Source organism: Musa acuminata, chromosome BXJ1-5 (genome assembly GCF_036884655.1).
Source record: "Musa acuminata AAA Group cultivar baxijiao chromosome BXJ1-5, Cavendish_Baxijiao_AAA, whole genome shotgun sequence".
NCBI lineage: Eukaryota > Viridiplantae > Streptophyta > Magnoliopsida > Zingiberales > Musaceae > Musa > Musa acuminata.
This window is the reverse complement of record NC_088331.1, coordinates 42,872,278-42,894,576: the sequence shown is the minus strand read 5'-3', so window position 1 is coordinate 42,894,576 and position 22,299 is coordinate 42,872,278. Positions and strand designations below refer to the sequence as shown.

The 22,299-nt window shown below is 36.4% G+C and overlaps 1 protein-coding gene across 2 annotated transcripts; it reads left to right on the top strand.

Moving 5' to 3' along the window:
• Positions 1 to 1,822: 1,822 nt before the first annotated feature.
• On the top strand, positions 1,823 to 22,193 carry LOC135674397 (OVARIAN TUMOR DOMAIN-containing deubiquitinating enzyme 1-like). Of its 2 annotated transcripts, none has more exons than XM_065184209.1 (9): positions 1,823 to 2,200; positions 5,163 to 5,228; positions 5,343 to 5,426; positions 5,552 to 5,674; positions 20,476 to 20,528; positions 20,648 to 20,697; positions 20,775 to 20,875; positions 21,518 to 21,780; positions 21,870 to 22,193. In XM_065184209.1, exons 1-8 carry the CDS (start codon positions 1,922 to 1,924, stop codon positions 21,770 to 21,772), a joined length of 1,011 nt encoding a protein of 336 aa, XP_065040281.1. In that variant the 5' UTR covers positions 1,823 to 1,921; the 3' UTR covers positions 21,773 to 21,780; positions 21,870 to 22,193. The 2 variants fall into 2 exon arrangements, with proteins under 2 accessions (XP_065040281.1, XP_065040280.1); XM_065184208.1 differs by having other exon boundaries at positions 21,864 to 22,193.
• The last annotated feature ends 106 nt before the right edge of the window (positions 22,194 to 22,299 follow it).

The window sequence follows — 22,299 nt, the reverse complement described above, 5'->3', positions numbered from 1 at the left end:
ATAGAACTTCTAACGAACTCTTGAACTCCCAATAAAATCATATTCTTGACTCCGGGACTTCATTTTGCTTTATGCCCTGCTATCGTAGTTAATCCTGCACACATAAAATACACTTAGATCTAGACAATTATTACTAAGCATGAATCATATTGTCCGGCATGTCATTGGTCCATCAACGCTTCATTCGATTCTTCGATGCATCATCCTCTCTTGCGGCCTATTGCTCAATCAGCCAGTTGACCTCTGCAACTCCGATTTCCTTGGCTTAATATTCGCTCTTCTTGGCCCGATACCCGAATCCATGGCCCGAAGTCTTCTGTCGATACGTTGATTGATCCTTTAGCTCGACGTCCAATCTTCTGACATGTCTTTCATCGGCCCAATATGATTCTTCCTGCTTTAATTGTCTCTTTCTGATCGAAGCATCCTACGTCACTTAAAACACAGATCAAATCATAAATACTATCAATTGGTTTCATCATCAAAATCTGAGATTCAACAGCATTTTCGTTATTATGTCTCATAGGGTATGACAAGAGCCATTACACCTTCATCGTTGGGTGGGTCCAACAGAGGTGGATGCCTCACAGTCATCATTGCACCTTCATAGAAGGAGGCTTTGCCCTCGATGTCCTTGGCAAGTCTGATGGGTCAAAGGGAAGGGAAAGCGGTGGAGGAGATGGTGTAAGGTGGTGATAGAAGGCGGAGGAACATTCCATGAGGCTAGGAGCAAAATGATAAATGATCATTTATAAAAAAGTATGGTCTATGAAATTTTTTTAAAGTTTTATAAAAAAAATTCAAAGAAAAAAGCTTTTTCTCAAAATTTACCCTATATAATATATAATATATAATATATAACATGTAATATATAATATATAATATTTAATTTGTAATATATATCGTATAATATGCAATATGTAATATATAATATAATATATAATATATAATATATAATCTATAATATGTAATCGGTAATATATAATTATAATATGTAATGTATAATGTGCCATATATAATATATGACCACCTATGAATAATAAATACCCCCTCATGAATTTTTTACTCTAAATTTTTTCACTAATATTGAACTATTATGATGTTTTTATTTGACTAATTTGTATTATTTTTCAATAATATTTGTAATTTTTTCATTGAGGTACTAAAAATTCTATTAAGTTATTAAAAAATATTATAAATGATATTACATTATATCTTTTGGTTGTTATTGTTGGTAGACCATTACAGTATAATATTTTTAGACCTGTAATTGGTTTAGTTGATGCTAGGAGTTCATTTGAATCATTTATTATTTTTTCAAGTAGATTTTAAAATATTTTTGTTATGATGAACAAAATATTGTAACAAGATAATGCTTAATTCTTATTTGGGTAATGTTGTTTCTAAATTATTATAAATATCTATGTGAATGATAAGATATATCAAATAGTTTTTAATATGTTTTGATTTTATTTGACTCATTATGATTTTTTTTGTTATGATGATCAAAATATTATCATTGATGAAAAAATATAATACTTTTTTGGTGGATAATTTAGTCATTTTCTTAATTAGAAAAATTATTTGAAAAAAATAAAATAGGACACTATTAAAAAAAGAAAATCCAAAATAAGCATTTTTTAGGAATATATATATATATATATATATATTCCTAAAAAATGCTTATTTTTGGATATATATATATATATATATATATATATATATATATATATATATATAATTGAATCAAATCCGTCCGTGATATTTGATTGAACCAAATCTGGCCAACCGCTTTTAAGTACTGTATTCATCGGCGTGATCTCCTCCAACCGTGCATAATTAAGCGGAACTTCATTTTTCCCTTTTCTTCCCTCTGTCTTCGATTTCTTGTTCTCGAGACCACCAGACCATAACGGGCGACATGGCGAAGGAGGCGGAGGCGAGCGCGCGGAAGCGGAAGGCGAGCGACGATGTCGGCCCCGAAGGAGAGGAGCCCGCTATGCCAGAGCCGTCCCTCTTGGAGGTGGAAACCAAATCGGGGGAGGAGGCCTCCAATTCCAACCCTAATCCCCGCGATAACTTCCTCTTCGAAGACGACTACGGCTGCGCCAGCTTGTGCGACGACAACGTTGACATCATGCAACATTACTCCGACATCTGCGCCGTGGATGCCGTCAAGATTCCCTATGTCGGCGACAAGGTGAGCCGAATCCCCCGACCCTTGGATCTTAGCTTCGTTTATACTCATCTACAGATCTCTCGATGGAGTTTGTACTCTTTCGGTTGTTTTCTTTATTCCATTATTATCAGGTCGTGTTCATTTGCGGATGTTTTGGATGAAACATTTTCCAATTTTAGGATTGACGAAAATGGTTTTGCGCTGGATCTTGAATATGAAGTTGCTTACCTTTGTCATGAAATCGACAGCCAAAAAATTCAAAATCCCCAGACCCTTTTGGATCTTGGTTTCGTTCATACTCATCTACAGATCTCACGACGGAGTTTGTACTCTTTGGGTCGTTTTCTTTCTTCATTATTAGCAGGTCGTGTTCGTTTCCGGATGTTTTGGATGAAAGATATACCAATTTTAGGATTGACGAAAAAGGCTTTTGTGCTGGATCTTGAATAGGAAGTTGCTTACCTTTTTCGTGGAATTGACAGCCAAAAATTCAAAAGATTGTTTTGCCCTTTTTCAATTGAATGTGCAGCTTAAGGGAAATCTAGTGGTGATATCTCTTCATCTTTCTAATCTCTTTGCCATCATGGTCGATCAACTTCCCTTGTTTGATTCCGACCTTTGTTCTTTGTCACGGTTCATATTACATTAGTTTGAGGCTCTGATGAAGCGAAATTATAGAAATTCCAAAGTTGAAATCCAGATAGGTAGGGTTCAGTGGGCTTCCTGGCCAAACTATAGAATATATAACAAACTCAAGTTCCTCATATGATGTTGTACTGTTCCTTTTCTATCTCTGATTTCTTTTCAAGATCATGTGAAAAAGCTTCTACTTTCTTCATGGTTTGATTTCTTTTCTATGTGATATATCGTGCTGCATTAGTTTGCATTCAAAACTCCTTTAATAAGAGTTATTGCATTTTTATGTTGGAAAATTCTTATATTAGGTATTGTTGAGGAGTCACGAGCTCGACATGATTCTTCTTGTCACTTAACTCCTTTGTGTAGTCTCTTCCAAGGTAGCTGTTTGATTTTATTCTCAAAATTGGTTTTGTGGACTCTTCTTTTCATATGCGGAAAAATATGTTATTGGTTGTAGATGTTAGACTGAGTAGAATAGCAAAGAATATGAAACGTTGGTAGATGATTCTTAGGACCTATGATTGATTTAGTTAAGCATGATAATACATAAAGGTAGACAAAATATAATCATGATCTTCACTTTATTTATGCCATTTCTATGTTTGATATGTTATTTAGAGCTCTTCCATATTTTATAATGAGAGGGTCTAAAATAAAATTCGATGACAGTGATAATTTTGAGTTTAAAAGGAAAAAATCTAGTGATGATGAAGTTCCACAGTGTATCACTGTAGTCAAATGTGCGAGGTGCTAATAGATCCCAAGGTGCCAAAATGTGAGACACTTGCAAATATCAAAATTAAAAAAAATATAATTAAGGAGATGAGTGAGGAGGGGATGGGGGGTTGTCGGGTTCCGAGGAGGCTCGATGACTATCGTTCAGGAGAGGAGCTATTTGAGAGAAGGTGAAGGCGAAGGAGCAGGAGCAGGAGGGAGGGGAGAGGGTAATGGCAGAGGAGGAGAAAGATGATCTGTTTAGGGGAAGGATTTTATGATTTTGGACATTTCTGAGTGACTTTGTGCTTTGTGGGAGGATTGATAGGGTCGTTTGGAAGACGAGAGAACTTGAAGAGGAAAAAAAAATCTAGATCACTTCCTGAAGAAAAGGAATATCTAAACACGGATCTATGAAACTTTGTGAGCAACAAAGCTCGGACTTCTCGACCACAAGCTCTGACTTCTTGAGGCTGCAACTTGCTGTCGCTTCCCTCTTTGTTTTCTCTATGCTTTGTGTTTAGGAATTAGGCCTATCGACTTCTGGACCCCCTTTTGTGGATGTGGAGGGGAAGACTTTTAATTAAGTTTGAACTCTCAATTGAAGTCCAATTATCCTTCCAATTCGAGTCTAACTTGGATTGAATTGGGTTGACACTTTGAGCTAGCCGAACTTGAGCTATGATTTTGGGTTTGAGTTGGTCAAATCTGAATTGAATCAGTGTTTGACTTGAACTGAGGTTAAGCTGAATTGGAGTATGACTCGAACTGAGTTTGAGTTTGAGCTGAATTAGAGAATGACTTAAAGAATCTAGAATTGAATATGGGGAAACATTGCTTCATTGGCTTATTTTGTGTACCACCTTGTGGAACTCGACTTTTGCCCTTTGCATCCTACTCGGAAGGTTGTTTTGATGCCTCATCATTTAATAGTGTCCTTTTCGATGATGGTGTCTTTGTCTAGTCTTCTCTTGGGTGGTCACCAAATCATCTATCAAAGGTAGCATCTCGCTTGGCTCATTGCCCAGCATCAATGCTCAAATGCCTTCAAATTCTCGATGTTCACAACCATCTCCATGTATGGAGGTAACTTGAGTTGGCAGGTGTTGTCTCCAATCTGCTTTAAGACTTTGAATGGTTCATATTGGACGGGCTTGAGTTTTTTCCTTCAAATTATCTAAACTTTGCAAATTAGTTGGACATTAAATTGGAGGATGTCATGTTGCCCTTCAGATTTATTGTTATGGTGATCCAAGTCTGAAACAGTAATGACAGTTTTTAGGGATTTAATTTCAGTGGCAAATCAAACATAGTGATGCTAAGTTTTATTAAATATTTGAAACTTAGTGCGATCTGGAGTATAATTAGAAACATAAGACACTGTGTTCACCGGGACAAGTCTAATTTGGAATCCTCTCACCCAAAGCTTAGCAATGTGGTTTTCATTTTAGGATGTGAAAAAATGTCCAAATACATTGTCGACTTGAAATTTCATTAAACGTACCAGATTTTACATGACTTGAAATAACTGATTTTTGTCAATAAGTATTTTTGATAAGATAATTTTGTATCATATTGCATAATATGATCACAAAAAAGAATAAACTCTTTTCTTCTTCTGACCGAACAGGAACCTCTTTCCTCATTGGCCATTGAGTTTCAATCAGGCAGCCCCATTCTTCAGGAGAAGATCAAGGTTCATTGGGATGACAGACAATAGTTACTGCTGCCCTGTCAATTATCCTCATTCATAGTCCTTTTGGCTGATAGTTGTTAGATTTTTTGTGTCAATGTTTTTTTTAATGTGAAGCTCCTTGCTGAACAATATGCTGCATTGAGGCGAACACGAGGAGATGGAAATTGTTTCTATCGAAGTTTTATGTACTCCTACCTGGTAATCTGCTTGTCTTTTCTAAGAAGAGTTCTTGTTGTCTTTGTAATATTTGTGTTCTTTTTTTTCACAAAAGATGCTCTGGGCATGATCCATGAGTTGGTGATATTTGTGAGATGTGAAACTAGGAGCATATTTTGGAGACACAGGACAAAGCTGAGGTTGATCGTATTTTGGCAAACATTGAACAGTGCAAGAAGACACTACAAGTTCTTGGATATGCAGATTTTACCTTTGAGGACTTCTTTTCAGTAAGTGTTGTTACTTCCTATCCTTTGTTTCTGTTTCATGTATTCTTTTTCTGTTTGCACTGCGCATGTCACTGGTGAGCATACTGAAGTAAATTCTGGTGATTGATGCTATTGATATATGTCCTGTTAATTCTTTCATTTTTAAAATTTTGCAGAATTTTTTTAGGACTTATGCATCTTAATTTGTCCTAAAGGGTAAAGATGAACAATCTAAGTTTTCAGAACTGCAGGAACTGTTTTTATCTTTCTCACTAAAACATTTAGCCATTTAGGGATACCATCAGATGGCTCAGGGGAGGGAGAGAAGGTCTCAATGTGCTACAAGAATTCATTGCTTGGGAAGTAAAATAATATCTGATATCACTCTGTTCTTTTGTGTCATTGTATAATACATGGACCTAAATTGATCAAACATGCATTTTTTTGTTTCTGTGGTAAACAAACTTTCTGAAATCGAACAAGGAAATATCAATCAAGCCTTTACTTAGAAAGCTGCCTCTAGGATATATTTTGTTGTTTATCCACTATTGCCTCATAGACTGCCAATTTCCAGATGATTCATTGTCTGTTCTATTTCTAGCTCAGTATCTTCTCTGAATTGTAAGCCTCCACTTTGGAGGTATGTTTGCTGTGGGTAACTTGGGCAACCCATGGAGCAGATTTGGCCGGTTGGAAGGTGTGACTCAGCTTTCCAATCTGAGCTGGTGGTTCACCTTTCAGTCCAGCTTTTGCTGCATTTGTTCTTCAATTAACCTGCACTCCCTCCAATAAGCCACCTGATGTATAAGCCTAGGGCCTAGTGCTCCCTCGAAATCCAAATATAATATCATATGCCTAGGATCTAGCCCTGTGACAGAATTTAAATTGGACCAACCAAACTAACCCTGCTGTGCCATGAATTATTTATATTAAGTTATTAACTAACTAGTAAAAGCACAATTGTAAAGAAAAGAACAATTAAAAGAAACAGTAAGTTTATTGACATCTAGTCAATTCTGTATCAGATTCATATGACATGAGAAAGGACCATTAAAGAACAGAAAATCTAATAGTTGGAGAAAACACATAACGACCTCTTTGGAAGCTTACAAAGATTCTGTTGTTACAACTAACATGCCTCAATAAGGGCTTTGCCCAGGTTAAGGCATTAAGTAAGGTTTTTGAGAAGCCTAATCCTACCAATATTAGGTCCATAACATGAATTTTAATATGATAAGGGAGCCTGCAAGTCTCAAAATTCATTTGGTCACTTGATTGTTCAGAATAGTTTGGTTCTCTTCTACATTTGATTAATCATTTTTGAGTTTTGGAGGGTCTGTTCTGAATAATTTGGTACCAAGGTCATGCAGCTCCAGTAATATAGCCTATTTAGGAGGGTTGTTCATCATTTTGGTCTATGCTAAATTGGCTGGGCTATCATTTGGTTCATTTGCATCCTTATTGTGCAAGGGTTATGCTATGTAAAGTTGAATCTCATAGACTCCACAGTGGTGGGGTGGTTCTTGCATTGAGCTGCCTTTTTATTATGGTTCTGATATTGTTTCCTTCTATTATTTATTAATGCTATTTTATAAGGACTAAACCTGTAAACTGGGTAGCAAATTTTGGCTAGAGTTAATGGTTCTGATAATTTTTGAACTGAGGGATTCCTATCTGATTCAAATGTTTTGATCTTCTCCGATAGGAGAGGATAGGGTTTCAGTTGAAGTAATAATATAGTCTTTTTATCTTTGAAAAAAAAACTTGTAGAATGGTTAACTCTATGTTCTGCTTGTCTAACTCTATGTTACATTATTTGACTCCTATTATTGAATGCTAATGCAGGTATGGACTTGTGAAAACAATCTCTTATATCGTTTTTAAGGTTACAATTAAGAATTAGTTGTTAAGACTTAAGATACATGAACTAATGTTTAGTGTATTGTGTAGTTGCATGCATTCTACATGTGTATCCTCTAGTTTGATATTTATAACACTATTTTAAGTATGGATTGAAATATCAATTGGATGTTGTCAAAAGTAGAGCCTTCTGGTTTTCATTCTTTGATCTAATCTTCTCATATTTTTGTATATATTTCTTGAAGTAAGAGACTAATTTCCATAAACAACAGGAGAAAAAATGAGTCTCAGATATACTACTTGTTGCTTGCCAAATTGGACACTTTTGATAGCTGTATGTAATTATTCCATTTCTAAATTTTACTCAAATTGGGTGAGGCATCATAAGTTAAAGCTTCCATCTAAATTAAATTTGATACATTAGGGCAGAAATTGTTTTTCTAACATAAAATTTTATTGAAGAAGGAAAAAGATTGAAGAAAAGAAAATTAAGTGACTCATGTGAGCCTGTCATTATGATTTTGTCCAAGTATTGCAATAACTTGCTGCTAAGTATCAAAATTGTAGCGTGTACATTGTTGAAGTTGACATAAGGAGCATGACTTGTATTTCGATACAAAAAATCGAACTACAAATTGGTGGATTTTCTATAGCCGGCAAACCCTGCTATGCTGCACTTGGAGTTATCAACTCCTAGTGTTAAGCTGGGTGGGGTTGTGAGACCCTATCATTGCTTCTGCCAAAGTTTTTAGGTAGACATATGGGAGATAGTTGGGTTCTAGCTAAGTTTGGGCCATTGCTTAAGCTTGTCAAGCCTGTTATGTACTCACTTCCCTTGGAGATAAGCCTTGTCCCTAAGATGAACGAAGAATTCTTTCTGCACCTCATGATCCATCACTTTATCTAATACGGAGCATGGTCTACCACATCATTGACTCAACATCATAAATTATGAAGAATCTCCTTTAGAAGATGTGTGCGGTCTTCAATCAGCTTTGCAACAAGTACTGGTGTCACTGCAAGTTCTTAACAAACTTGAGCTTTAAGAACATGGAAAAAATCTCTTAGTGGAAGCACTCTACCCAAGGTAGGAGCTTTAACCACCTTAGGCTCCTTGCTTACATAGCAACAAGAAGTTGCTAGTCCATGATTCAGAATTTCGGATACAAGGATCTAGAAATTGGGCAAACTGGTATGTGCATATGGATGGTACCAATGATTTAAAAAGTGCTAGGTGCCAAGGTCCCAAAACGCTTGAGGTGCTAGGTGCTCGCTCGAGCAAAGTAAAGCACTCCGAAATATTAAAATATAACAAATATATAATATAATTATTTAAATAAAATATGATATTAAAATTTAAAAATACTGTTGAGAGTATATTACTTAAGTTAGAGAGGGGGAAAAATATTCTCTAAAATATTAAAGTATAAAAATAATATAATTATTTAAATTAAAATATAATATTAAATTAAAAATATATTGTTAATAGTATATTACTTAAAGTTAGAGGGGGGGGGGGAGAAAAAATGTTAATAGTAACAGAGGGAGATAGCAATGGTGGTGGAGGATTAGTATAAGATAGTTGCGATAGCGCTGTAAACGACAACAATGGCAGCGACGAAAGCTGTGGACAACAACAATGACAGTGAGGCAAGCTACGAACAGCGGTGGTGACAGCAGCAGCGACAATGGTGGAAGCTGCAGATAGTAGTGGCGACAACGACGAAAGTTGTGGATAGTAGTAGCGACAACAACAGAAGCTCTAGAGGGTGTCCATTGGTCGCGGAGGAACCTACAGTCCTCTCCCTCGATAGTGGAAGGAAGCGATGGGAGCCATCGAACTCGTTTGTCGACAATAGAGGAAGGCTCGGTTCGCTGCGTCTGCAGCGAAGGTAGCGACAAAAAGCATGGCGGCGGAGGCAGAAGTAGTGTTGGGTTCCTCGGGGTCGCGTGAGCGTGAAGTGTGGCTTTTGAGTCAAGAAACTACGAATCGAACCAGCCTTAAATTGGTTCGATCGTCTAATTGAATCGAGCGCTCGCTCAAAGCGCCCAAGCAGCGCCTCAATAAAGCGCATCGCCTGGTGCACACATGAGGCACTCGGGCCTCGCCTCTCCTCGCCTCGCCCGAGCGCTTACCTAAATCACTGGATGGTACATAACGATCTTTACTTTGGAACATAATACGAGAGGTCAAATCCATGTTTTTTGGTAATCTATGCCTCCTGCCCGTCACCAGCATGCATTATAAACATGCCTACTTACTCGCCTCTTTTCATCATCCCCCTTATTCTCTTTCTTCACCTCCTCTTCTCTCCATTTTTTTTGCCATCGCCTCGTCTTGTTCCTCCTATTCTCCTCCTACTCTTCCCTTCTTCTCCTCCCTCTTTTTCTCCCTTCATGGTACTGTTATGTGTGTCTATTGACATATGTGCCAATGTGGACCATGCCTATACTAGTATTGTCATGGATCAAAGCATGTTCAACATTTGAAATGTAGAACTTTGTTCTAAACTTCTAACTATCTAGCGACATAGAGTGTGATGTTATGCTTATCAAAAGCATTTTTCTTTACAATAAAAATAATTAATGCCAGAGAATTAATATTTTTTTTTATCATGGTCGTACCATAGTGTGACAAATCATCTAGTTTCCGCACGTTCTCAATAAACAACTTGGTTACCTATTTTGCTGTGTAGGATTGCAACAATGGAATAAAATATGTATGCTTTGGTAGGAGATCCACCATCACCATGATTGTAAATTTGTTGTCTTTTAGAAGAAGGCCCTTAATAAACATTATGATTATATGTTTTCAAAACTCTTTGTGGCTAGAGTATACTAGAAGGTCCAGTGGCCTTATATTTGATGTGGTTGCAAGTGTCACATTGAGACACCTGTCAATAGAAAAATTTTCACGTCCTAAGCCAATAATGCTAGAGCTAAGATGCTCAAAAGTTTTAAAATTATTCTCATGGCCTCTTCATATGGTGTCAGGGAGTTTGTTAATATTTAATTGGTAGAGGAGTCTGTATTCATGGCAATTAACCGTTTATAGTAAATAAAGGTTGTTGGTTGTTGTGATGAAATAACGAAGTGAGAACTATCACTAGTTGATATCATTGGCCCCATAATATCTTAGGCAATGCCAAAAGGAAAATTGAAAAGTTTAAATTGTACTTTTTATAGGAATCCTAGATAGCGCATCTACCTACACTATTAACCATAAAAAAGAAGACTATTTGGCAAGAGAACTTGGAAGTTTATCTTCTCCAAAGAAAGCAAAATATGATCTATTTGATTAGTCTTAATACAATTGTATTTTCTTCTTTATTAATTTTTATCTTTTCTTCTTATACTTGGATCCTGTAAAAAGATACCAAAAGATTATAATAGATACATCATATAATGAATTAAGTTATTTTTTACACTTTTGTGAATGGTGCTAGGCCACATTTATGTTTCCGATGGGATAATTCTAGTCTTTGTGCGAGACATGGAAGTACGAGGCCTTTCATCTTTAGAGTTCTTTTCTTGAGTTAGTTTAATTTATTTTCCTATTATCTTGTCATTATTATCTTTTCCTCTCTCTTTTTATCCTCTATTATTATTAAAAAAACCTTTCTCTATTCATTATAATATTGTATATGAGATGTGGTAAAAGCCTTTGGTTTAGCCAAGATGTACTATCATCATGACCGACCTTATTTCAATTATATGAACTCGGACGAAGTTTCTATATAATAGAACTAAATGACATAAGACGATTTTATTTTATTTTTAAATAAAATTTATATTGGTTTAAGAGTTCTTTCGTAAATTTTATAAGTTGCCATATGATAACTAGAGTATTTTTAATTGTATAAATTGATTATGATGAAGAAAAAGGAAGTAAAATTAAGAGAAGGATTCATGACGATCCTAGGCTGATCGTCATGAATCACATTTGTCCGAGGCAGCTCTTGAGGCATATATTGGTGAATGTCAAGGCTTCTACTTTCGCTAATGATCTGTTGCTCTGTATCATATCGTTGCTCAGAGAAGGATGACCAACTATCACCATACTACTGTTGCCCGTATGATTCTCCATAATATGATGGTTGTGAATACGATGAGCTTTTTTTGTGTCTACATCATGTAGGCTCTATCGTATCTGCTCAAATTCATCCACTGCCTTCCCCTTCTCCTTCCGCACATAAACTTGACCAGTACCTTGTCGAGTTCCATGATCTGAATCTTGGGTGGCATGTGTAAAATATTGCTCCTTAGTCCATGCACCACCCTCAAGCTATGTAGACGAGACCAATGACTGCCCCGCATCACACCGCTATCATCCGTTGAGGCACTGCTGTTCGTGTTGCTGTCATGTCTCTGGACCGAGTGAGTTGCTGAATGTGACCGTGAAGGTGTCTCGTCACCTGACTCGATTCTTTCCAACGATGCAATTGATGCTATTGCCTTCCCCTTTGCCTTTGCACGCTGGGTGGACGAATGTGGCTGTTAGGTGTCTGTAGTTCCTCGAGCAGTTTGACTCGATGTTGTTTGACTCCTGCTATGTTGTGATCGAGGGGGATTTTCCACCTTTTGGGGTTGCGCTTCTTCTTCTTCTATTGCCTCGGTGATAAAACGTGAAGGACGCTGAGGATCTCCTGCCTCATCAAGTAGAGGATCCTCTTGGTTCTCTATTGCTTCAACCCAATCTAACATCGGCTCTGAATTTTCGTTGTAGAATTGGAGGTCAATGGGATCAATATCTGGTTCCTCGCTCCTTATCCAGCTCAGCACATTGCAATCTTAGCCGTATGTTATAATGGACATATACTAGTTTTTCTAACCGTCTGTAGGAGAGTTTGTTGCGGACCTTCATGTGAATCAATACAAATGTTGACCAATTATGTTCGCAACCACTAGATGTTGTCGTTTGTGAAAGTACACGAACGACAACCTTTCTTATATGTGGTGCATCCCCTCCAAATTATAGCCACCACTCGATTGCAAAAAGATATAAATAAGATTTTATTAGCATAACAAATAATTAACATTAAATATAATTGATAATCAATATGTGTAACTTTTCCTCACTAGGATCTATAGTGTAACGACACGATACAGCTACAACGTCGGAGAATGAACCAACTGTTTCTTGAAATAATCGACCCTCCATAAGAGCATCGACTACATCAGTAGTGTTTGGCAATATTTTGTAGTGTCGTTAGTAAATCATTTTGCGTTCCGAGAGCATATCGATATTGAATTATCGGGTTTAGATAATACGCTACAAGACATAATTTTGTTGGTATGATTTTTTATTAGCTAAAAAATAATAAATTAAAATTTTCTGAATATGAATTTACTTGTATTATGGATATCTTGATCCATATGAACTTCGGTCCGACGATCAATGATCCATACGTATTGGTCGGCCTTAAAATCATCTTTGAATGCTTTCCTGATCTCTTCTCTTACTGAAATTAGTATATATTTAAGATACGGCATCTGTGGACGCTTGTCCATATCGACCTTACGGAGGACAATATAAAGTGGTTCCACACCTTTTATAATTTTTGTCATAGTCTCCCAAAATCTAGAGGAAAGAATGGACTTTTCTATCTTCTTTCCATCGCTCAATCTCAAATATCTAGAATCAAACCACTCTTGTGATGTGACTATTGCCTTCAAGTCACGCTTTTTTTGTTGTAATGACTTTAATATAATAAAATTGGTAGCAAACCGAGTAATTCTAGGTCGGAGTATCTCATCGTTTATATACCTTTGCATTAAAGCGTGGACCCAATGATGATTATACATAAATTTTGTAATTGATTGTGCTCGAGTTACACAATTCTTGACCGCATCCAGGTCATCAATATCCTTTAGCATTAGATCTATACAATGAGCTGCACATGGAGTCCAAAACAAAGTTTTTCTTTTTTCCATCAATTGCAAATCGGCCTTCTTGAAATTCGTTCTATTGTCGGTTATTATTTGTACAACATACTGTGGTCCGATCTCCTTTACTATAGTGTCCATCAAGCTCTCAATGTAGTTTGCATCTTGGATCTTTCAGAAGCATTAACGGACTTATGAAACACCACTCTTCTGTTGCAATAAATAAGAAAGTTGATGATACTCATTCTTGTTGGTCATGTCCAACTGTCACACATCAGTGTCACCCCATATTCGTCTCATTGCCTTTTGAAAGATCTAATCCAATCCTTCAGTTCTGCCACCTTCTCATCTAAGTACATGTCGTAAATCTCCCTCGGTATTGGAGGTTGGATCCTCGTGCCAGACTTTTGAATAGAAGAGACTATGCTCTGATAATATGGACCTTGGTTTGTGTTGGCTGGAATCCCATGGAAGTTGAACCATTTTGAGATTGTCTTCCCAATATCCCATTTTTTTTCTTTCGTGTATGCATCGTCAATCCGTGTTCGTTTCGTTGTTTGTGGGGGATAGGCTTGCAGATCAATGTCAACAATATCTGGTGTGGACCTCTTGCTAAGACCTCTTATAAAACCACGAAGTCCACCATACCTCATGCTACTAGTTCGGCCTAACTAAGAAGGAGCAGTTGGCTGCCTCATGCTGGCCGACCTCTGGATTCTACTACCACTGCCATGCTCCAATTGTGAGTCAGGTCATCGATGCCTCATTGCTTCATCGACCGTATACTGATGCTCCAATGATGCACGAATCCCAGTTATGAGATTCGGGTCGACTTGATCGTCGCAACCCTCATATTGATCATAAACTAGTTCCTGTGTAGCCCTATAATATTCTTTCTCAACTCTTGCCTTCTTTTTTAATGTATCTTCCTTTGCTTATTGTAGCTTACTTTGAAATAATTTACGGATCTTCGTTGGAACCTTCTTGCATTTTGCAACATCAGAATACCCGCTAGCCAAATGTATTTTCACACGAGTTATTCCTTCACCCTTGCCAAGGTAGTCACAATAAATACATTGTCAATGATGATAGTCCTCATCTATCTTTCGGGCATGAACCCATGCATCATCATGTGGTTGTTCCTTTGGTGCATAATTTTACCAAATTTAAATCAAATAAACTTTAAAGTATAAACATATTGAATTGACTAAATATCGATCAAAAATCACTAATCGCAGCATTAAATAATTTTATTAAAACATAACTAATCATATTTTATCATCATAAATATGTTACATAAAAGAAGCATTAAATACATAATTTTGATCTAATATGATTTAAATTATGATAAATCATCATTAGATACATTAATCACCTGATTAACGTAGTTAATTACTTCTCTTTCAATACTATAAAAATGTCAAACACCCTAAGAGGCAAGGTCCGCCATACCGTACCGTACCGGAGTTTCGACCCGGGCTCGGTACGGTACGGTACGGGTGTACCGACCGGTATACCGAGGTGTACCGAGCGGTACACCCGATTTTACCGATTTATCCCTCCAAAATACCTGAAAATTAGAAAAAAAAAGTTATGATAGGGTTTTCAAGTTACAAATAAATATAGTAATAGTATAAGTTTAGCAAAATCAATATAAATTAGATAAAAATAGTATCACATATCTTTTTCAGGCTTTGAGGTAGTCTTGTTCGAGGTTCGTATTTCAGCCCGTTATAGATTGAAATATCTACAGAAAAATCAATTGAATTGTTAGACTATTTTGTTACAATATAAACTCTAAAATTCAAATGAAATAAATTATCACATATCTAGATATACTTGATTGTTGTTCTACCACCAAAACGAACGACGGGCTTCCACGGGTGGTGGATCGGGGTCCTCGATCCGATACATATCAATATGATACGTTTGTTGGACCCAATCATAAAATTGATCCCATGACATAGTGTATTGATACACCGTGTGCCATTGATGCATCAATGTGGTGCTGATCGTAGACTGATCGTCATGAATCATATTTGTCCGAGGCAGCTCTTAAGGCATATATTGGTGTTGTTCTGTATAATGTTGTTGCTCAGAGAAGGATGACCAACTATCACCATATTGTTGTTGCCCATATGATTCTCCATAATACGATGAGACTCTTTCTGTGTCTATATCATGTATGCTCTGTCGTATTTGTTCATATTCATCCACTGCCTTCCCCTTCCCCTTTCGCGCATAAACTTGACCGTTGGAACACTGTAGCACTGCTACAGTGCGGTAACGGTCGATTTCAACCGTTACCGAGTGGTGCCGGACGGTAACGGTCGAAATTTCGATCGTTACCGCTCGATTTTGCCCCGTATCGCCCGATACGGGGGTTTTGGGGCGTACCGCCCGGTAGCGGGCGATCCGCGTACCGAAAACCCATCGGATCGGTACGTACTGCCCGGTACGGGCGGTACACTTCGGTATGGCAGACCATGCTAATAGGTATTAAAGACATTAAATCGATCAAATTTTGATTAAATCATCATTAAGATGACTATCATAGTATTAAATAACTTTAATAAAATCTAATTAAACCTATTTTACCATCATATATATGTCAAACACATAAAAGATGCATTAAATATATAATTTTGATCCAATATAGTTCATATTACGATGAAATCATCATTAGATACACTAATTACATGATTAACATAATTAATTTCTCACTAATTATTTCTCTTTCAACACTATAAACATAGAAAACATCCTAATAGATATTAAACACATTGAATTGACATAAAATCTAATAAATTTTGATTAAATCATCATTAAAATGACTAATCATAGAATTCAATAACTTTAATAAAACCTAATTAAACTTATTTTACTATCATAAATATTTTTTAATATTTAATATGCATGAAATATAAATATTTGACTTATTAAGTATCTAATTTTGAATTAATAAATATTAAACACACTAATCATAATATTAAAGATCTTAATTATTCTCTAATTAAAGAAATAGAATACATACCTCTTGATTAGAAAGTTCTTCTTCTTAATCTTCCTAAATTAGCCTCGATTCAATTCACAAATCGTTGTTTTATAGAGTTTAAGAAAGCACAAATGTAAGAAAAAAAGAATTTGAGAAAGTATAGCTTCTTATTGATATTGTTGGTTTAGGCTTATGATGTTAATGGGTCAGTTAAGAGTCATGACAAATTCTGTCATAGAGGACTTAGTACTAGCATGGAGAGGGGCTGAAATAAGAAAGGGCTCTGTTTGGATGGGGCTACGGGCACATGGCGACATGGAACTACTACTGTGTTACGTTTCACAAGCACCATTCTGCCATTTGATTCTGAGGTATGTGAGGCTCTGATGAGGATGTTAAACCTTAAGTAGAGGAGATTGTAACACCACAAGCTTAGTTCACATTGGATATGAGAAACTACTTGAGTTGGTTTATAAAGGGTCAATCAGTGTACTCTCATTTATTTAAGCTTAAATAATTTGGACCAATTGTTTAGGTTCATCAAGTTAATGGACCAGTCATGTTAGATGGTATCAAAATGAACATAGTATTAGGCATGATGAGGGTCGAATGTCATAATGTGGAGCTACTACTACGCTTATATGCACTATACTATGGTTTAATTCAAGCCTATGTTAGGTTTTAATGAGGATGTAAAGCCTCAAGTTGGGCGAGTTTAGATTTTGATGTTTTCACATTGGATATATGAGAAAATTGAGTTGGTTTATAAAGCCCATATTGGATATAACTTGAATTGGTATATAAAGGCTAAATGAGGATACTACCACTAACTTTAAGCTTAAATATATTTAGACTAAGGCCAGCTAGTAGCACAGATTTGTTGATTGGTGAAAAATAAGCCAAAATAAGTTTGACCTGATTGATCTAGAGATCCACTCTATAGGTGGCAATGGAAATGGAAATGGTCAATCATCATATTTAGTTCCCAACTAACTTCATATAACTATAAACCTTGTCCTTTCCGGTATGTGTACATGAAATCCCTAATATGTTGTGAAATTTTTGTTTAACTGTTTTAGGATAATATTTCTTAAATATCCTTTCTCTATAATAATGACCAGTGCAATTCATGAAATTTTCTTTTCTTTATAATCATTGGGCTACCATTTATGCCAACCTCAAATACTAGGACACTATGACTTGTTGTTGATTTTGACAATAACATACTTTGCTTGTTCTCATGAATGATGTTCAAGGGAGACAATTTTGGAATTTGCTAGGAATAAATATGGGGAAATAATAATTTAGATGATGTACCGAGGGGAAAACAGAATTGGAGTTGATACAAATATTGATATCACTTCCCATGCAGGAATAGAATTGGACTGATAGGTATTTATCGATATGATATGGTATACCTTGGTATATAAATAAAGGAATAGTACAATGTTGTTTAACATGTCAGCATTAACTGATTGCTAAATAATATGCTAGTTTATTATGGTTGGTATCATGCAATATATGATGCCGTGATCAGAGCTAATATGCACCAGATAATTTGCTGATAAAGGTTTTCAATTTCGGGTGCGGATCTGTGCCAATCCATGGCTGGATCCATATGGGTCTGTTCCATTTTGATGTACCGACACACTATATATTGGAACATACCACGGTATTGCTGAGGGGGGATGGGGGAGGGGGGAAGAGGGAAAGAAGGAAGAAGGAAGAAAAAGAGGAGGAGATGTATCGTAGTGGGGGTAGGAGGCGGCAGCAGCAATGGAGAGGAGATGCTTGTGAGTCGTTGTGACTCCTAATGAGCCCCAGCACATCATGCTTGAAAGAACAAAAGAAATGATTTCAAGTGGACAAGATCAGACCACTCAGTTTTAAGCTGTTTGTGTTCTGATTCCTGGCTGGGCAGTAAACATGGGTCAAATGGTACCAAATTAGGCAACATTTAAAATCTTGTGGCTGATTATGTAATAATTTTGGTGCTTGTGGTTAGATTTTTTGGAGTTGCCAATAGACAGTGTGCAGTGTCACTGGTGCAATACTCCTTGCTAGCAAGGATTGAGGACTTCAGAATGAAGAGTGTGCAAGACCAGCACTCTTTCTAATGTATGTGAGAAAAATGTTTATGTAGAGTCTACATTGTAGACGATCAACGAGTCCGAACTAACTTCATCTATCTCTCTTGGATGAAGTCTTAACTTGTCATGATGTATTAGGTCAGTTTTTTCTTTGGTCTATGTGCTATGATTCTCAATATCATATGCTTAGGAGCATATTTATAAGAAGAAAAAATGGCATCATGACCCTTATTTGTTCTCTTATCCGGTTTCTCATTATTTCAGGGAAAAAGCCCAAAAAGGCATAAGATTGATAAAAACAGGGTCTGCGGAGAGAGAGAGGAAGGAAATGGCAGCATAATATTTTCCTTTATATGTGTATAGATTCCTGGATATATTAGGAGTGGTATCAAGTCTTTATATATACAAGTTGCATCAGCTATGTAAGTCAGTGTATTCTCGATGAATCTTACAAAACTTGGTTTTGTCAGTTATTCTTATTTGTGTTCTCTTCTATTCTCTCTGTCTCTATTTTCACTCCTCTTTGCCACCTAAATTTATCCAGCGTAACACATTCTAGTTGCCCATCATGGTATGTCCTTTCTGTCCCTAACCGATCTATATTTTTTCTGATCTGCCATTGCAGCACTTTTGCTTATTTTTGGTGGTCAGTCAGTTCAACATCAAAGTTACGTCATAGAAAATATATCCTTTGCAATTATGTCAACTCAATCAATAATGATAACAATTTGCAGGGAGCAATTTTAATTTCAGCTTCTCCAAGTTCAACCATGGTAAACTTGACCTATTTTTAGAACCACTTGGCAATAAAACTTGAGAGTCTAAATTTAAATAAAGATAATACTTCATCTATGTAAGATTCAGAAGATACTTTTAGGAGATAATAAGGTTAGAAGAATAGGGTTTTATGGGTTTCATCACGTATGAACCATTTGAAACAAATTCACTAGCAGTTGAATCAAATTTCGAGATTTTTGAGATTACAATGATTGTTTGTATATTAATGATCTAACACTACAGGACACCAACTGATTTTATGATTGACTGAAATCAAAACATGAAAGCAAGCATCCTTTCGAACTATAATTGAGATTAAACTTCTTCTTTATCTATGGAAATAACTCTTTGAGAGGAATTGGTTGGCGTATTTCATTGAAAGATGTATCAAGTTGCTCACTTGCATCATGATTTAGAGCAATTTCAGATACATCTAGGAATTAGATAAGGTGAAACTAGATCTGAATCACATCATGAGCTGGTGCAACTTGACACATCTAGGCACTAGAGTGAAATCAGGTCTGAATTGAGTCAGATTTATGTTTACTTCTGGATATAATAGGTTATCTTTTTTTCCTTTTTAGGGATTTTGGTTATTGTTGGTGATTTTGATAGTTTAATATGAAGTGGTAACCACATGATGTACATAATTTTACATTATTTGTTTATGAGATGTAGTTTGGATCTGTAGGTTTACCCTTGTTCTCTTTATTTGTTCTTTTTCTCATTGCACCTGTGTTCCTCCTTTCTGCTTTCTAAACATGTTCAACAGTAGAAGCTGCTCTTTGCCTACCAACACAAACTCCAATCATCTCTCTATGAATTGGTTTCTTCTATGAGAATAGTTTGCTGTAACATGAGCCTTGCTGTTAATTGCTAGAAGGATTCAATTAGATCAGATCAGAATTCTGATCAGCATCAAGTTTTTATCTGATCCAATTTCATGTTCTGTAAACTACAGGCCTTACTTTGTGGGTGGCTAATCAGATTTAGCGGGTCCAGTCTCTGTCATATTTTGTTAGTCCTTTAAAGTGTCAACGCTGTTACAGTTTTTGAAGTATCTAAAATGAACATGAATTGGCATTTAAGGGAGCCCCTTTCCACTAGTTATGTTGGTTCATTCTGCCTTTCTCCATTTATCTGCAATTTATTTCCATAATGAAGTAAAATTTGCTATACAAATCCGTTCATTTATAGCTACAAGTATCTTTCAGATATTTATCGAGCAGCTGGAAAGTGTTTTGCAAGGGAGTCAAACCTCGATAAGGTAAATTTTTTTACTGCAACATTTTGTATTATATAATGCATCAAGTAATGGCACACTATTTTATGAAAGACGAATTTTAAGTGTTATTGATGGTGCAACAAACATGCTTGCATTTATAGTCATGAGGAGCTTCTGCGTAGGAGTTGTGATCAATCTATTTCAGATTATGGTGAGTGCAATTTCCTAGACTGTTTAAATCATTGTCTATATACCAAGCTATTTCTTCTAAATACATCTGCTGGCCAGTTGTTATGTTCTTCAGATTTGTTACTTCTGGTGAAATACGCAGACGAGCTGAGTTTTTTGAACCATTTGTTGCTGGTTTAACAAATACAAGTGTGGACCAGGTTATATGTAATCTCTGATCCTTAGTTTTGTACTCATTTTCATATATTAAGTTGCATTTTTAGGCATGTTTAGCATTATGTCTTTGAACTAGTTCATGTGGCATTGGTTGATTGGTTCTGTCCAAGATCAGATTGATTGGATTTATGCCGCCAATACTTCTTCCCTTCGTACATGTTGGTTCAATAAATCTATACATGTATCTTAGACAATCATTTGGCTGTTGCACCTGCTAGTTCTATTGTTAAGTATTTATACATAATTCAAGTTTGGTGAAATCTTCAACTTGAATATCTCCTTGCACTTTGAACTTGCCATAATGGAATTTTTAGGTCATAACAATCAAGTGCTATAGTTGCATCTGCTACCAATTTGCAGATGTTTTGAGTTCAGCATTATGATATGAGGCAAGTAACCTGCCTTTTTCCTGAACCTGTGGCAAATTGTGGCTCTTGATGGGTCAAGAATTCTCTCTTTTGCATGGCATTCAGCCATACCGACTGATTCCTTAGGTTTTATTGGTTTGTATGCATCATCAATTACCAGATTTGTTGATAATTACATACTTTTTTTTTCTGTCTATTTTTTAGCTGTGAATAGGTAAATTTTCTGCTGATGATTCTTTTCATCTCTTGTGCTTACAGTTTTGCAAGGCTTCGGTGGAGCCAATGGGAGAGGAAAGCGACCATGTGCACATCATAGCTTTATCTGATGCTTTAGGTGTACCTATTCGTGTGGTGTATCTCGACCGGAGCTCATGCGACCCCAGTGCCCCGACGGTGAACCATCACGACTTCATGCCTACCGAGAGCAGTACCTCAAACGTGTGTCTTTTGCCAAGACCCCGTGTGACCTTGCTGTATCGGCCTGGCCACTACGACATTTTATACCCCAAGTGACTTAAAAGGTCCGGTGTTTCTCCAACTGCATGATGTTCTTAACATCTCTAGCTTGCTTTCTGATTGATTGACGTACGCTTACCATCCTTAGTTGCAGACTGATAAAGGGTGGTCGAGCGAGAGACATGGACCAACGTTGCACCACGGCCCATTGTATTGATACGTGCAGTAGGGAGATATTTGGACGTCAGACTTGTTAGTGATTATCATGGTCTAAGTGAATCTTCTCCGCATGCACGAAGTATCGAGTGTTTCCTCCTTTCTGCCATAAAATCTAGTGATACTCCTTTTATATCTTTTTGGTAAGGTTACTTAGATTTTATGACTAAAGGATTGGGAATCTTTTTAGCAAGAGCCTCAACTATTGGTTAAAAAGAAAACGATTGATTAAAGTTGATCGAGCTGAAATTTAGTACCTGCATATCTTCATTGGCTTCAAAATGTATTATAACTCCAGAAACAAAAATGGCTATATTATTTGCTGCATTTGGGTCGTTCAAAATTTACCAGCACGTGTAACGACTATT

Bases quoted from the DNA above. Each gene is read 5' to 3' on its own strand.
- LOC135674397 (XM_065184209.1), top strand. From the start codon at position 1,922: ATGGCGAAGGAGGCGGAGGCGAGCGCGCGGAAGCGGAAGGCGAGCGAC. The intron at 5,427-5,551 runs GTAATCTGCTTG...ATGTGAAACTAG, and splicing joins GTTTTATGTACTCCTACCTG to GAGCATATTTTGGAGACACA. The intron at 5,675-20,475 runs GTAAGTGTTGTT...AGTATCTTTCAG, and splicing joins CCTTTGAGGACTTCTTTTCA to ATATTTATCGAGCAGCTGGA.